This window comes from Podarcis vaucheri (assembly GCF_965113315.1).
Source record: "Podarcis vaucheri genome assembly, chromosome: 6".
NCBI lineage: Eukaryota > Metazoa > Chordata > Lepidosauria > Squamata > Lacertidae > Podarcis > Podarcis vaucheri.
Window position 1 is genome coordinate 93,829,645 of NC_138764.1, and position 17,925 is coordinate 93,847,569.

At 42.9% G+C, this 17,925-nt stretch overlaps 1 protein-coding gene across 6 annotated transcripts in view; it reads left to right on the plus strand.

The window, feature by feature from the left end:
- Positions 1-17,925, plus strand: part of GNAS (GNAS complex locus) — a 182,955-nt gene that overhangs the window by 104,942 nt on the left and 60,088 nt on the right. For all 6 annotated transcript variants that reach the window (XM_082226294.1, XM_082226295.1, XM_082226296.1 and 3 more), the window contains exons 3-4: positions 8,467-8,521; positions 8,607-8,726. In XM_082226294.1, coding sequence (XP_082082420.1) covers positions 8,467-8,521; positions 8,607-8,726 — 175 coding nt within the window. The remainder of the gene's footprint in view (positions 1-8,466; positions 8,522-8,606; positions 8,727-17,925) is intronic.

A 17,925-nucleotide genomic window follows, 5' to 3' on the forward strand; every position in this document is an offset into this window, starting at 1 on the left:
GCCCGTGCGGGGTGCGCGAACTACGTTTCCCAGCGTGGCCTGGCGGGCCGGGGGTTTTGTTTGAAGCGCTCTTCTCCCGGCCATGGAATGAGCGCAGCGGCGGCGGCAGGGTGGGCAGGGGCTCTTCCGCGCAGACCCCGCGCAGCCTGCCTGCGCCCCCGCGGAGATCGGGCGGCAGGATGGAGCCCGGGGATCCCCGCGGAGGCGGAGCGGAGGCTGCCCCCCAGGTAGGGCTGCATCGGGGGGGTTTATTTTTGCAATGCTGCATCCGCGCCGGAGGGGACGCATCGGACCGCGGGGAGACCCCTTGGCGTGCGTGCAAGGCAATGCATGCGTGCAGGCGTTGCATGGAGTGCAGTGCAATGCAATGGCAACGCGGCACCCTGCATGCATGCATGCAACTTCCACCGGCGCTCCGGACTTGGCAGGTGAGGGGGGTCCCCAGTGGGCGGCAGAGAGAGCCGGGAGGGCGAAGGGGAGCCGGGGGGGAGCAGCGCTGCTCCCCGAGCCGAGCCCGGGGGGAAACTTCGGCGTCGTTGCGCCGGGTGTTGGAAGCGGAGGCTGGCGGGGGCCCCTCACCTGCAAAACCTGGTCGCCTCTCATATATTTTGTGCATTGCATTCATCGCCCGCTTTCTCCTCCAAGGAGCTCCTGGGGGCGTGCGTGGTTCTCCCCGTGTTATCCCCGCAACAACAGCCCTGCGAGGTGGGTCAGGCGAGTGGCCCAAGGGAGCACCCAGGGATTGTCCTGGCCAGGTGGGGTGATTTGAACCCTGCTCTCTGCCCGGTCTTCGACCTCATTTAGCCCCCACATGTGCATGACTGTGCATGACTGAGGTTTTCCCCCCTCGTCTTGGCTATGGTGTGAGTCTGTGCTGTTAATTAATGGGGTTCTGCCTTCGGAGAAGATGAGCCAGCCCTCAAGGAGGTGATTATGTAATTTGCTAGCAATTCATGTCCCTCCCGGCGTGACGCTGCGCGCTGACGTCACGGGGCTGTAATGGTGGTGTGCCTCGAGATTTTTTTCATGAAACAAGTGTGCCTTTGCCCAAAAAAGGTTGGGAAACACTGGGGTAGTTACTCAGTTTCGGATCCTGGCTTGTTCTCAGACTATATTTAAAAACTAACCACAGTTCCGCAAGTTCAGACATCATTAGGAATTGTGGGTAGTTAAAACTGAAAGCAGATGCTTCTCATTTCCTGGTGCACAAAACTTGAGGGTAGTGTTGAGTACATATACCTGAGGTTCACTATGGCTTGTTCATGTAGTTTGAAGCTATTGTACATGATACTTAGTATTACGTGGGAACTGGGTCCGTCTCTCGCTCACCTGCTATTTACCAGAGTGAAGACAAGGTGGCACCTAGCTCTTTGTATTTAAGAATGTAATACATTTTGCAAACCATTTTGTTGGGTTGTTTTAAAGCAAAGTAGGCTTGTATGCCCACTTCTTTCTCCCCCGTAAATCGTACTTGAAAAAATGAGAGTTAAGATTATATGACAGGTTTAAATAAATAAATAAATTTTAAAATTGTCCAGCACCGTAGAGACCAACTAAGCACACTAAGAACAAACTTAGTTGGTCTCAATTTTTTAATTTTTTTATTTCTACTCAGTCAGACCAAGATTGCTGCCTACCTGAATCCATGACAGGTTTGTTTGAGGTGGGATTTGGAAAGGGACCATATTCTAAGGGCAGGATGACTGGGAGCGAGAGGTGTAGGTTCTGTAACTTCAGTGATTTTTATCCGTCATAACTTGTACATTTTTCAACCTCGTTTGCATTTATTTTAAGTGACGGTGACACATATTCAACTCTTTCTGCCCCTCATTGAAAAGATTAACATAAACTCATACCTGATTGATTCATACCTGATTGATAGGATCATTGTTCTAATGCAAGAGGATCTCTGCAATAGGACCAGAGTAGTGGAGGACACATTAATGGATTTTATATCCCTTAAGCCATGACGTATGCTAAACCTGTTGTTTTGCTCCAGGCGCAAGTCTTTAAAACCTTGGTTTCAAACCTTAGTTAAAATGGGAACCTTGTTCAGCATGAACTGTAGTTAAGGTAAGGGGCTGGGAGAGGCATAGTTTTATGTCCCGACCAAGATGTTAAAAGGGTGAAATAAGAATTTGACACACTCAAATTGTTGTCTACAAATTACTGCATTTCGTGTTCTAAATCGATGTCCACAGATGAACTCTATTTTGGGGCTCTCAACAGGGTAAAAAAGAAATGAGCGTGCTGCATGTTTCTGTGTGTATGTGTTGCTGAACACCATAACTTCTCAGGGGTAGGGAACTTCAGACTTGGGAGCTGAATATAGCCTTTCAATGCTTCCAAGGCTTGAGACTCTTGAGATTCTCCTAAAGTAAAGGTAAAGGTACCCCTGCCCGAACGGGCCAGTCTTGACAGACTCTGGGGTTTGTGCGCCCATCTCACATCTATTGGCCGGGGGCCAGCGCTGTCCGAAGACACTTCCGGGTCACGTGGCCAGCGTGACAACGCTGCTCTGGCGAGCCAGAGCCGCACACGGAACGCCGTTTACCTTCCCGCTGATAAGCGGTACCTATTTATCTACTTGCCCCCGGGGGTGCTTTCGAACTGCTAGGTGGGCAGGCGCTGGGACCGAGCAGCGGGAGCGCACCCCGCCGCGGGGATTCGAACCGCCGACCTTTCGATCGGCAAGCCCTAGGCGCTGAGGCTTTAGCCCACAGCGCCACCCGCGTCCCTTCGAGATTCTCCTAGACACACCCTAAAGTCTTTTTACTAGGCTGGAGCACATCCTTGAGCTCAAATGATGCCTTTTGCTTGACTGCATGAAGAATAGAATGGTGTGTGTAGAAATTAGCTTTCTTGTTGTTTAGTCGTTTAGTCGTGTCCGACTTCGTGACCCCATGGACCAGAGCACGCCAGGCACTTCTGTCTTCCACTGCCTCCCGCAGTTTGGTCAAACTCATGCTGGTAGCCTTGAGAACACTGTCCAACCATCTCGGCCTCTGTCGTCCCCTTCTCCTTGTGCCTTCTATCTTTCCCAACATCAGGGTCTTTTCCAGGGAGTCTTCTCTTCTCATGAGGTGGCCAAAGTATTGGAGCCTCAGCTTCAGGATCTGTCCTTCCAGTGAGCACTCAGGGCTGATTTCCTGAAGAATGGGTAGGTTTGATCTTCTTGCAGTCCAAAAGCTTATACAAAAGTAAAACTTAGATTTGTTGCTCTGCCCACATTTGTCTTTGGCCTCACCTACCACGGGCATGTGGCTCTCAGAAGGGAATGCAGCCATTGGACTGAAAACGTTTCTCCTCCCTGTTTTAAATGGATCATTGTTGAGGTGCGGGACATTTCACTTCCAGTATGACAGCTAATGGGATTTGATTTCAGCTTGCCTCTTGGGAATAGTTTTATCAGACGCAGCAGGTTTTTAAGAATTTTCACGATAAAAAGCTCTTAAAGCAAACATGCATTTATCTTGATTTCGACTCTTGGATATCAAGGAAGTTTTAATGCTGTGATCTTTGACACAGCTTAAATGCAACTTCTTTCTTGAAGCTTTTTGGAATTGTAACTTGTTTTTCTCTGGTGTCTCAAAGAAACTTCGGTGACCTTCCTGACAAACTGACGAAGGCTTCTTTTTAGTCCTTCTAAAACAGTCAAAACAAGAGTCTGATCACAATTGTAACAACTTGCATGGTCCCAGTGGGATTGAAGTTTATTCTAGGGCTCAGTTAGGTCAAAGCATTCTTTGGAAAGCGTTTAAAATAAGTTTATGTGGCTGCACCTCAGAACTTGAATTAAAGAAAGATTGAGTGCTACTTAAAAGTGTATGGAAATGTCTGAGATAAGAATATAAACCACTGGATAAATGTGACTCTTATAGTTCATTTCTTGCCATTTTGCCTAGTATTAAAATCAAGCAGCTTCTAGGATATATACAGCTGTGTCCATGGACAGTGCCAGGTTTTCTGCTTTTAGATGAGCTTTCTGACCCCCCCTCCCAAACAATACGTTGGGCTGTCTGTTGTTACTTTTAAAGTACCTTGCATATTTCTCTGATCAAATGTTCAGCATTTAAAAAAAAACACCAGCAAAATAAATTTTAAAAGTTGAAAAATTGCTTTGCAGGAAGGGTTGGGTTTGGATTATCACAAAGCTCAGCTAAGCAGCACTGTGCATGCCCTCTTTCCCCCTTAAAACCAGTAGAACAGATAGCAAGTTTTATATTTCTGCTCAAATTGGGGCAAACTGCAAGCCTTGTGTGTCTGTATGCACCCTTAAATGCTTTGTGTAAAACAGTACATTGGGGGAATGCTGAGAGATGTTGGTGACTTAAAAAGAACAAACTTTATATTTTAAAACATTTGATCTTAATGGTCCCTTCCTAATTTAGAAGGATGGAAGCATAATCTGGCAATGTTTTTGAACAGTAATAATTTTAAGAATAGTGGTTGAGATTCAACTAAGTTACTTCTTGAGCAATAATAATGACAATGCTGGCTGGAGTTGGAGTGCCACACCAGGCATTCCTGCTTTTGAGAGTTGATACTACTCATCATAGCAAGGGTGTATGTAGTGAGTTGTTGGATAGATTTGCACCTAGTGTTATGCAATGGAACCACAAAATAGGAATCCACAGTTCCTGAATAGTCCTTTTGGCCAAATCATCTCTGCATATATATATTTTTAAACCAAATGTTCATGTTAATGCTGCCCATCTTACAAAAAGTATTATGCACTCATTGTTAATAATAATTGGGGTTCAAAAAGCACACAGCTGTTTTTGAGCATGCATCTTTGCACTGTGTATTGGGCAAGCTTCACATCCATATGATAGCATTACCGACTAGAAAAACTACTGGTGTCTTCATTGCAATAGACTTTTTAGTTGTCCAACAAAGTCCTTTAAAACTTGCACTGCAAGGCAATTTATTCCATTACTAGACTGTTGTAGGCTCAGACCAAGTCTTAGCCTCATATGAGGGACAAAGTCTTTAGGTATGATTTGATGTGCTAAATCCAAAGAAGTAAATGATAGTTGGGAGAGCACAGTTAAAATTACTTTCTTTCAAATGGGTTAAGAAAGTGGAGAATAGTTTCATAAATTCGGCAAACTAAGAAAGAGCAGCCGGAAAACCTTTTTAATTTTGACTGGTACTGCACATAACACCTTTTGGCTGGTGTGGAATGTTGTATTGACTTTTCTTTCTAGCCATGCTAAGGAGAATGTATGCTTCTCAAAGTGCAGTGGTACCTTGCAAGACGAAAAACGCGCAAGACGAAAGAGTTTTCTGTTTTTTGAGTCGTTCCGCAAGACGAATTTCCCTATGGGCTTGCTTCGCAAGATGAAACATCTTGCGAGTTCTTGCGAGTTTGTTTCCTTTTTCTTAAAGCCGCTAAGCCGTTAATAGCCGCTAAGCCGTTAATAGCCTCTAATAATAGCCATGCTTCACAAGACGAAAAAACCGCAAGACGAAGAGACTCGCGGAACGGATTAACTTCGTCTTGCGAGGCACCACTGTGTTACGTTTAAGCTCACCCCGTCACGGGGATTCGAACCGCCGACCTTCTGATCGGCAAGTCCTAGGCTCTGTGGTTTAACCCACAGCGCCACCTGCGTCCCTAGATCAGCAGAAAAGAGGGTGCTTAATAATCAGGACAAAATATGTTTCTAAACTAAAGAGTTCAATTACCATTAAGCTAAATGCTGAACCCAAAGTAAAACAATAAGGAGCTCCTGATAGAGGGGTGCCTTGGAAGGAAGCAGTCTAGGCCTAAAGACTCCATATAATCCCTACTTTTTACGGGAATTCCCAACCACCTAAATAATGTATACTGTGTAGAACACTTATTAGCTTTGGGGGATGACAGCAAGTATTTCCTCTTTCATAATGACATGGTGTCTCCAGAATGCAATGTTGGTCCAGAATTTTAGTGTTTTCAAGGTGACAAGGGTAACCAGATATATGCATATTTCATCTAATCTACTTGTGAGTTCAGCTCCTTTCACCGTATAATGGCTATCTTTGTGCCATGTTGCCTTCTGCTTCCTTCACCCTAGTTGTGATGATTGACATCTCTGTAGGTCTGGTTCTTCCTCCGCCTCAATAACAATATTTGCAGCTCTTCCATAATAAGGCAGCAGCTGGAGGCTTAAGAGTTAGGCAGCAAGTTTTTGGCCTAGGTACATACTATACAGATTCATTTTGCAAAAGAATATGCCTTTTCAGTAGCTGGGGAACTCATGTTGCACTCATGTCCTGCTGGTGGACTTCCCAGAGGCATCTGAATGGCTACTCTGGGAACAGAATGTACTAGGCTTAGGTATTTAGGATTTCACCAGATCTTATAGCATTTGTGTGTCAGTGCAAGTTATTTAGTTCTTAGCCTTTTCCACTTTTGAGAGAATGGAAGCTGCAGATGGGTTTTTCTTTCCTCCAGAAAGTGATTGCACACACTCATTAGTGTGAATGTAAGTAAAATTTATCGGTCTTGCACTTGTGTTTTTTAAACTGTTTTCTGCAGTCTGTACACTAGTTTGATTAAAGGTAAGGTAGAAATAGGAACACCTTTCAGTACTTTTGGACACCCGTATTCTCTCATGCAAGTATCCTCCCTGCCATTGTACGTTGCCATTAAACTCTTCTACAGTGCAATAACCTGGCTTCTGAAGTTAAGTGGGTTAGTATTTTGACCATATATTTTTTTTAAAAAAAAATTGAATCGTGAAAGGAACTGATTCTAATTATAAAATAAATACAAGTCAGTAACATTTAATTCAGGAATGGGGAACGTGTGGCTAGATTACAGCTCCCATCATCACCTATCAAAGGCTATTCTGGTTGGGGCTGATGGGCTCTCCATTCTGGTTTAGTATTGTGAGGGCTATGGGCAAAGCAATACACTGGCTTTTCTTTTTTTAAGAATACCACAGTCTGGATTGATCACAGGATCTAAAAGAATGTTGTACTAGGAAACACCCAAGAGTTCTATAATACATGTTCATTCTTAATAATTCAAAGCAAATGTGATGTGCCATATCATGCTCTAGACATCTTTAGTATCCATTTGTGTGCATTTCCATGAATTTGCACTAGGTTTAAGATGCCTTCATCCCATACTCAGATACTTAACTTCTATAGACTCAGAAAATCTAGTTGCAGAATAACCTTTTGGTTTCACTTTTTGGAATGTGAATAGTTGAAGAGAAGTATTTGTGCACACCTTTTCTACTCCAGCAAGCTACCGTAGCGGAAATGTTTAGAGCAGAGCGCATTTTTATTTGCTCCCGATATTTTATTGCTGGCAATAATTATGTGTAGCTTCTTACTGTATGCAATAATTTTGCATTGGTACTACCAGAAATGATCTCAAAGAGCCTGCCTGACTACATGAAGAAACTTTTCATCTGTCTGTGTGGGAGCCAGTGATAATTTTCTCTGTCCCAAACTCTCCTACAAGATTGAGAGAATTTTTTCTCTTACTCGGAGGGGCGTTGTATGGAAACCCAATGCTAGGATGGCTTGTGCCACATAACTGGGATGCTTATGGAAAATTCCTCCCATCCCCATTGCCCTGGCCTTAGCCAATCTCTGCTTGCCTCCACCCATAAAGGGGCTGCCCACTATTCGGATCCGTTGGTTGTCACCCCGGCACAAACCAGTTGAGAGACAGGATTTCCTCTGTGGGACCAGCCCCACGTAGCCAGTGTTGCCCCTTTCAGTTGGATTTGTAGAAAGAACATGAAGATAAAAATGGAAGAGAATGGCCGTTGCCAGGAGCGACTTTCCTTTGGAACTTGCAGTTCATGGGCTGCGTGTTGGACCACCCTGAGCTAAACCATGGTTTGGCTTAGCATTATGTGCAAACCCAGGTTCATGTTTTGTCTCCCCCAAACATACTAGGAGCAATATGTCAAGAACAAATGCCCTTCATTGACTTGGGGTGAGACAGACCATGAGCTCAGGTTGGCACACACCAAATTTTGTCTTAAGCTCCTGGCAGCTCAGCAGCAGCATCAGGGGCAAAGTGAAGCAGCTGCAATTTTCTAAATAACCACCAGCACATTTACTCATTCACACTCTGTCATAGTTTGGCTTACATGTGAACTAGGCCAATGTGTGTATTTTTGTCAGTTGAACAACTGTGGAGTCCCTGTTTAGGAACTTATCCCTGGAGTTTCTGATACCCAAAGCAGTGTAAGTGATTTCCTTAATCTTAAGACAATGCAACTTTGTTAGGTTGTTTCAGATATATTACAAGAAACATGCGTTTGAAATCAGAATCCATTCCTCAACTCTTTTATATCCCGCTCCCCGCCAAACTTAGATTTGGTGTCTAGCAGCTGGCTGGCTAGATGATTTATTGAAGATTATTTTTCTTGATAGAAGTTCTTTGACTTTTGTTTTCCTCTTCAAAGCTATCTCTCCATGATCTAGAAATTTAATTTGTTATTTTCTTGGTTACAGGGAGAAAAAAATGAAAATTCAGGATATTAAAAACAATATTAAAGAAGCTATAGAGGTAAGTCTACAAGCCTTTCCTGGTTGCTTCGAACTAAAATTTTAACCCGTCACTTTCTGATAACATTTTATCTCTTTTTCTACAGACAATAGTGACAGCAATGGGAAACCTGGCACCTCCAGTTGAACTAGCCAATCCAGAGAATCAGTTTCGAATTGACTATATATTAAACTTAGCAAGCCAGATAGATTTTGACTTCCCACCAGTAAGTATAAATTCTTATTTGCAACAGGCTTATGTTGCATTGGTTTTTAGTTTTCATTTCTTATCGGTGCTGATTTCTTGCAAGGATAGAGTGCAGTAAAAAGTAAGTTTCCCAATGCATATAGTTCTCTATTATGATCCCAAATATTCATGAGTCGGTTGGCCAAGTTACTGATATAACAGTGTTGAGACATCATATGAGCTACTTTCCCTTCTGTATACTTATACAAATCATCATCAGGCTATAGTCAGGGCGGTGTTGGTTGGACATTGGAAAGTGAAGTGCAATATATATTTTTTTGTCTCCAGTGGAGTTAAAAGCAGTATGGTAAATGAAGTTCAGGAGTACATTTAAAGTGGATGGGCCATGCCGTTAACATGCAGTAAATGCAATCAGGCAAAATCCTGGTCGATTTCTCTGTGGCCCTTGATTGTGTAAACATGTTTTCTGCCACCAAGTGACAGGTGCTGATTTTCTTAGTAGTAGTAGTTTAAAATACTTATTTTGCATATACACCTAGTACTGAGAAATAGGCAACTAAATGATGAAATCTTATGCTGCGGACTCAGAGTTAGGGACATGTTCAGAGCTGCTCAAGAAGTCCATGGATAAGCTGAGATTTGAAACTGGACCTAAGTTCAGCTATCATATGTTGTTGTTATTGTAAAGCAGTTTAAAACATTGGCTGTGTTTGTACATAACTCTTAAGCTGTAGTTTGCTGTCTCCTAGACGAGCAAACAAACCATAGTTTGCTTCTCCAAAGCTTAGTTACTCCTGCCTACTCTTTACTGCCTGCCTGACATCCTGTACTGGCATTGCCTCGCCTTGTTACTAGCTCCTGGCTGTGCAAACAGGCCAGGGAAATCTTCTCATAAGTTTTCAGCCATTCCTGTTATGCCCTGAGTCAAGCTAATTTCCCCCCACCCCACCCGCATCACAGAAACACCAAATGTACTCTTAATAATCAAATTCCTTAGCTCTATTCTACTGCTCTAATGGAATGAGATTGACTTTTACAGGTTTTCTGCTGGTATATTTTTGTATTGTATTGAAAGATTGGTGTTTTGTTCCTGTGAAGAGTTAATTATTTTTGTTGTAAGTAGGTTTAGCAGTCAGGATAGCCAGGTGTGTGTTAATTAGTCAGTTGACATAAATGATCATTAAAAATTTCCCCCTCTCCTTGCAGAGCAACTGGGTCTAACTTGTGAGGGGCAACTTGTCATGGAGGAATTAGGAGAATGGAGAAGAGAGAGCTTGTTGTCAGGCAGATTTAAGAGTGAGGACTTCTTTGGGGGGACACACAGTCTGGTGAACAGTTTTGGTTTTTTTAGCTGCTTGTGCCTGTGTAGCTTGGTGAGTATTAGGTCACCAAACAAACCATGGTTAAGGAAAGTTGTTTCCTTCTGAGTTATCGTGAAGCTATAGATAAAACAAGTGTCAATTTGTAACTCAATAACAAATCATCGCTTTACATTGTGATTTATTACCAGAAAACAAACTGTAGTTTGCTGGCTGTGCATATATGTATAGGAGTTAGACTCCTTAAAATTTTACTCTCAAATTCCTTATTAATAAGGATAAGAGATAAGAAGATTTGAACTATCAGCTGGGCATAGCTCAATACTAATATGCCTTCTGTCTAAGCATGAATTCCCTATCCCTCCCAGTACGTTTCCAAGCACAATTCAAAGTGTTGGTGCTGACTTTTAAAGCCCTAAACGTCCTCGGTCCTGTATACCTGAAGGAGCATCTCCACTCCCATCGTTCTGCCTGGACGCTGAGGTCCAGCGCCAAGGGCCTTCTGGCGGTTCCCTGATTGCGAGAAGCAAAGCTACAGGGAACCAGGCAGAGTGCCTTCTCGGTAGTGGTGCCCGCCCTGTGAAATGCCTTCCCACCAGATGTCAAAGAGATAAACAACTACCTGACATTCAGAAGACATCTTAAGGCAGCCCTGTTCAGGGAAGTTTTTAATGTGTGATATTTTAGTGTATTTTTGGTTTCTATGGAAGCCGCCCATTATTATTATTATTATTATTATTATTATTAGTGATCAGCTGTATTTTTTGCCTCTTTAGTAGAGTAGGAGAGCTGGGGCGGAAATCACATCTGGTAGCCAATGTTGGTTTCAGATAGTACATGGGTAGAGGGGTCTAAAAAGCCCAGGACACAAATTTTCCTGGCCTCTAGCAGCTATGGTCTAGGAGGCTTAGTTTAATAGTAATAATAATAATTTTATTATTTATACCCTGCCCATCTGGCTGGGCTTCCCCAGCCATTCCCCAGTTCAGTCAGAATCAAGTATACACTTCTAGAGTTAATACTAAATACATTTTAAAAAGGTAAAGGACTCCTGACAGTTAAGTCCAGTCACAGACGACACTGGAGTTGTGGCGCTCATCTCGCTTTACAGGCCGAGAGAACCAGCGTTTGTCTGCAGAGTTTTTTCAGGTCATGTGGCCAGCATGACTAAGCTGCTTCTGGCGCAACGGAACACTGAAACCAGAACAGCGCAAGGAAATGGCATTTACCTTCCTGCCAGAGCGGTACCTCTTTATATACTCACACTTTTTTTGGTGTGCTTTCAAATTACTAGGTTGGCAGGAGCTGGGACCGAGCAACGGGAGCTCACTGCGTCGTGGGGATTCGAACCATCAACCTTCCGACCGGCAAGCCCAAGGGGCTCAGTGGTTTAGACCACAGCGCTACCTGCGTCCCCACTAAATATATTACTTCTGGTAAATGAGCCCCCATAGCCACTAGAGGGCTGTGAAAATCTGTGACCCGGGCTTTTTAGATTCATGTAGGACGCAGGTGGCGCTGTGGGTTAAACCACAGAGCCTAGGGCTTGCCGATCAGAAGGTTGGCGGGTCAAATCCCCGCAACGGGGTGAGCTCCCGTCGCTCGGTCCCTGCTCCTGCCAACCTAGCAGTTCGAAAGCACCTCAAAGTGCAAGTAGATAAATAACTACTGCTCTGGCAGGAAGGTAAACGGTGTTTTCGTGTGCTGCTCTGGTTTGCCAGAAGCGGCTTAGTCATGCTGGCCACGTGACCTGGAATCTGTACGCCGGCTCCCTCGGCCAATAAAGCGAGATGAGCGCCGCAACCTCAGAGTCGGTCACGACTGGACCTAATGGTCAGGGGTCCCTTTACCTTTACCCATGTATTATCTGAAACCAGGGGTGTGCATTGGTTACCAGATGTGAAATATTTTGGCATTATTTTCAGCTCTACTACTTGCGTTAAAGAGACCATCTGAATAATTCTCACTAAGTGAAAACCCTCATTTTGATCTTGCATCGCTGAATGATTTAGAGTGCTTGTTCACCACAACAAGCATAGATCACCACGAGCAGAATTTACTTGCATATTACTTACTTTGCTCTGAAGAATACTTTGGAACCATTGAATGCACCATCTTTTCTGCCACCTTCAGAGTTAGAAACAAGAAATTTGTCTCATATTTTAAAAGAACCTGTGATTTCCAGAACACTAGCAGCACAAAAGAACCTTTTAAGGACTTGCATGAAGGCTACTCGATACTCAGTACTTCCGTATTGTAAGGGTAAGCCTGTGAGCAGCATACTGCTGTCTTTTGGAGAGGCCAAAATTTGATAAAAGGGTTACAGGCATATGCACTGGCTAAGAAAATGACCTTGTACATATTGTACCTATTAAAGCACATTCGAAGCACATTCTCTCCCTCAGAGAATCCTGGGCTCTGTAGTTTAGCCTTGACACAGTTGCCGTTCCTAGCAACCCAGATTGTAGTTTGAATGTGCTTTACAGAAATAGTGTGTACGCAGCCAGTATTCGTGAAAGTGAGTGAGCATGTGTGCATTCCATCTGAGCTCTGTAACTTGGCTTCCAGAAATGATGATGAGGGCTTTCTAGACAGATGCTGCTTAACAAAATACCCCAGTCTTAGTTACTGACACTGTTTGTTATTTATCAGGCTTTCTATCCTAAGTGTTACTGCATAATTTGATTCCTTCCAGTAGCACCTTAAAGACCAACTAAGTTAGTTCTTGGTATGAGCTTTTGTGTGCATGCACACTTCTTCAGATACCATACTTCTGAAGAAGTGTGCATGCACTCGAAAGCTCATACCAAGAACTAACTTAGTTGGTCTTTAAGGTGCTACTGGAAGGAATTTTTTTATTTTGATTGACTGTGGCAGACCAACACGGCTACCTATCTGTAACTGCATAATTTGAATTTTGCTTTCATATGGCTGGATGTTTGGCTTGCTGTAGTTCAAATAAAATTAGAGTGCCATATTAGGTCTTGGGATAGGAAGGTTCAAATTCCCACTCAGCCATGAAGTTCCACCTTGTCCAGTCACTGTCTTCCTAGGGTTGCCATGTGTCCTCTTTTTCCAGACTCTCCCTCTTTTTCATGGGTAGAGGCATCATAGCAATCCATAGTTCAAAATATGGCAGCCCTGCTGACTTGGGTTGTGAGAATAAAATGGAAGAGGAGGACTGGAAATTGCCTCACGCTCCTCAGAGGAAAGGCAAGAAAAAAGGTAACCAGCAACTGTGATAAAATAGCAACAGAGAGAGATGCAAGAGATACTGGCCACTGCATTAGTTCTGAGTCAGTATTTAATATTCAGTCCTAGTTGCATACCTCCAGTAATATTTCGTTTGAGCCCTATTTCAGAAATAAAATTGAACTTTGCCTTAGTATTTGCACCATTTTCTATATATTCCAAAAGCAGCTGAAGATACAGGATTTTGCTTCCTGCTTACTAATCTTGTATCTTTTTACCATGAAATGCATTTTCAGGTGCTTTTAGTTAGGAAATATAATGACATTAATGTGGATTCCTGTGATAAGGTTGCATAGTTCACTTAATTCTAATCGTATTAACAGTTTGGAAGTTCCTGCTGTTGGTTAACTTCGCTCTATAGCTGTGCTACAGAACTTTGTTTCTGGAAGCAGCCACGTGAAATATTTGGAACGATTTTTCTCACACTTTTTTTGTTCGCAAGGAAGTTCAGCGGTTGGCATTTGTAGCCCACAAATTGCTACCATTTGGCTTTCTGACAAGAAACTTCTGATAGCTTTGCCATCACTGCATAACTGATAGAGAGCTGAGGCAGAGTCTTCCAACTGGGCAAGAGCTTCACAGGAAGTCGTGGTTAATAATCTTCAGTAGTTAGAAATTAATTAGCAAGTCCAGTTGGCACTACCCATTTCCAGGTTAGAATGACTGTAGCTTCCTCCTGCATGCATGTAAGGGTTTGCCAGAGTAATATCAGCTGTTGGGCAGTTTGTTGCCTATTATAGATGTCCTTAAAGGTAGAGGGACCCCTGACCATTACATCCAGTCGCGAATGACTCTGAGGTTGCGGTGCTCATCTTGCTTTACTGGCCAAGGGAGCCGGCGAACAGCTTCGGGTCATGTGGCCAGCATGACTAAGCCGCTTCTGGCAAACCAGAGCAGCGCACGGAAACGCCGTTTACCTTCCCACCGGAGCGGTGCCTATTTATCTACTTGCACTTTGACGTGCTTTCGAACTGCTAGGTTGGCAGGAGCAGGGACCGAAGAACAGGAGCTCACCCCGTTGCGGGGATTCGAACCGCCGACCTTCTGATCGGCAAGTCCTAGGCTCTGTGGTTTAACCCACAGTGCCACCCGCGTCCCATGGATGTCCTTACCAAGAAACTAAAAAGAACCTATCACAGGAATGATCTCTTACCCGGTTGCTACATTATGGATTACTGCCTCCTTCCTTCCCTGCTTGCTGTGAACTGGAACAGCTCTTGTTTTTTTATAGCTGGTAGGCACAGTGTCTACTCAAGAAAACCATTCACAGTACGGGAATATTTTGCTGCTGCCCCAGTGACCCAAATCCGGGTCGGGGGATAACAAAATGGTGGCAGAGTCAAGGCAGGAGACATAATTTTTGCAGCAGTGCTGCTGTGGTATAATGCCATTCCCACTACAGCTTGTACAAGCTATCAGGCTGCCCTCTGATGTGTGCCTCTAGAGCATACAAACAGTAGTCTCACCTGGGCTCATTTAAGTATCAGTTGTATTCCTCTGGTACTGAAAAAACCGAACTTGTGTATTAATTATGTGTAAGGTACCTAAGAATATCTCTGTACTTTTAAATCCCTGGACACATTAATTGAAATGAGCTCTCCTCAGAGAAAATGGATGACTTTATAACTTTATATAGATTTCTCTTCCCGAATACAGTGAGTAGTTGGAGATAACCTTTATCCTGGCGTATTGTAAAGTTTTACAGTACAGCAGATTATGTCTTCACTTTATACTGAAATTCAAGCTATCAAGTAAAAAGTATATAGTGTGCAACAAATACGGTTTCTGTTGAGTGTGCAAGTCACATGCCATTACAAACCACTGTTTTATCAGATACCCATGGAAGTGTTTGTGCCCATAGCTGAGTGAAATGCATGCTTATACCCTCCTCTCTGAAACCATGTTGATGACAGCTTGCACAATGCTGAACCTGAACTTTCTTTAGAAAACATAACAGTGGGAATTGGATAACGTGGTCTCAGTTTCTCAACCTGTCCTCCTGGATTTTGTACACTAGTTTTGAGGCCATCTCAAAGTGAGACAGAAGAGGGAGAACCCAAGTTTGAAATGCATGCACGCACTGTGATACGGGGGTTTAAGTAAGGATGTGGTTTATACCACATAGCAATGCACAAAATTGTAAGCTGAACATAAATTTGTACCTGACACACTGTGGTGTTCAGCATGACCTTCTATTTAGATGATTCTGGTGTTTAGTGATGCAAAGTAGTTAAAGATTGAGTACATATGGTAATGGATTACTAAACTTCCTGAAGTCAAGTGCTTTGGGTTTTGTATTAGCTGTGACTTGCTAAATAACAATAAGGAATGCAAATGTTTAATAAATGACAGCAACATCTTTTTTATATAATAATTGAATATCCCTTGTAACCAGTGAGAACTGGTGAGTCTCTCTCTCTCTCTCTCTCTCTGTGTGTGTGTGTGTGTGTGTGAGAGAGAGAGAGAGAGAGAGAGAGAGAGAGAGCTGTCAGCAAAAAGTTCAAAATCTTCGTATTTTGCAAATGAGGATTGGATGCTGTAGAACCAAGGTGGCCAGATTGAAGGCCATGAAGGGCTTGTAAAGGCAAGCAGTACTTTCTCCTGAATAGCCCATAGTGCTATGTTCTTCTTTGCAGCAGCTGTAGCAGTTGCTCTAACTGCAAGAACTGAGGGAGGGAGGAGCCTTGCTACACCAGATTCCCCTCCTTTTATTGCTGAAAAGTTTCCTGTGTGGGTGCTGGCAAAGTTAGCTTTCCTAACAGTGGAGACTCGGCTCAACATATTCTTGGGTTACACTTAAAAGGTTTAAAACAGTCTAAAAGAGGTAAAACCCAGGAATAATACAGAAAGCAGATGGAACAAAATACTGTTCTTGAATAACCCTGGCTATTACAGGGGGTGTTAACTTTCATTTTGGTAGATTTATTGTGCTTTTTTGACAATATCACATCAGCATAAACGTTGGGAGGGGTTTCTTTTTGTCTAGCAACATGCTTCTATTTATCTTTAAAAAAACACCATGTTGGTCCCTGCCACTCAATTCAGAAAAATGCTCTCACAATTAGCAGCAGACAAATGGTTGTGAAAATGTAGTTCCAACCTGAAGACTAAGTATCTGTCTTGGAGTTTGCTCTTTTAAACATGTGTATCTTTGAAATGCTGTGGTGTTGACAGTGTTCAATATTTAATTCTGAAACAAGAAATATGAAACATTAATGAGCTCCTTGGTAAAATAACTTTGTAGTACAATAATTTCTGTACAAGGCTGTTGTATTTCACAGGTCCTTAGGTATAGTATGTGTAAATGCTAAATACATATCAGATGTATATTTTTAAGCTTATCATTCTCTGAAATAAAATCCCCCAAATATGATCAGTTGTCCAAGTGGGGTCTGGTCTCTGTCTTGAATTCATTTGCCTTTCATTGCTGCGTAAACAGAACCTGTTAGACTAGTTGAGGGTTATATAATTCAAACTGTTCAGCATTGCTTCAGCCACAATTTGTGGACTCAAGTGAGAAGTGTGGAGCCCTGTCCATTTCAGTAGCCCAACTGGCTGGATTTTTTAAAAATCACAGTATAAATGGCAGCTTCTTTCAATTTGGAATCTAGAGAACCTCGAACACACACACAGTCCCTTTTATGCCTGGAGTTCCTGTATGTGTAAACCTTTCCCGTTCACTTCAGTGCCATCCTATTGCATGCACAGAATTCCTGCTGCTGCTAAGATTAGAAGGTACTCCCCTGTGCTCAAAAACTGGAAGAAATAACAACTTCATTGGCAGAAGACTGAGAAAAGAAGTACTGTATTTTTTGCTCTATAAGACTCACTTTTTCCCTCCTAAAAAGTAAGGGGGAATGTGTGTGCGTCTTATAGTGCGAATGCAGGGTGTGCAGCTATCCCAGAAGCCAGAACAGCAAGAGAGATCGCTGCTTTCACTGCTTCTGGCTTCTGGGATTCAGAATACAGTGGTACCTCGGGTTACATACGCTTCAGGTTACACACTCCGCTAACCCAGAAATAGTTCTTCAGGTTAAGAACTTTGCTTCAGGATAATAACAGAAATCGGGCTCCGGCGGCGCAGCGGCAGCAGGAGGCCCCATTAGCTAAAGTGGTGCTTCAGGTTAAGAACAGTTTCAGGTTAAGAACGGACCTCCGGAACGAATTCAATACTTAACCTGAGGTACCACTGTATTATTTTTTTCTTGTTTTCCTCCTCCAAAAACTAGGTGCGTCTTATGGTCTGGGGTATGTGGTACAGGGTGCTAATGTATTAAATAACATATTGTAAGAAATTGTCAGAACGATTTGCAAAAAGAAAATAAAAGCAATTCCATTGCTTGTATAGTTTTTTCGGTATTGGAAGTGAAAAAATAATTATCAGAATGCTGAAAAAAAGGATTCTACGTATTCTTTTTTTAAAAAACAAACCAGCGCGATAACAAAACGGATGTTAATCCTTTTACTAAAGTATTTAAGTTAAGATGTATAGCTATACTCTTAATGCTTTGTTGTGACTGAACTTTTAGAAACAATAAAAACTAAACAGGAGCTCTGTATTTTGGGTGTGCGCACACCTGCTAGGTTTTGGTCTTGATCTTACGATCAGGGTTTTAAGAGTAAATCTCTTTTGCAAGGGATGGTGTG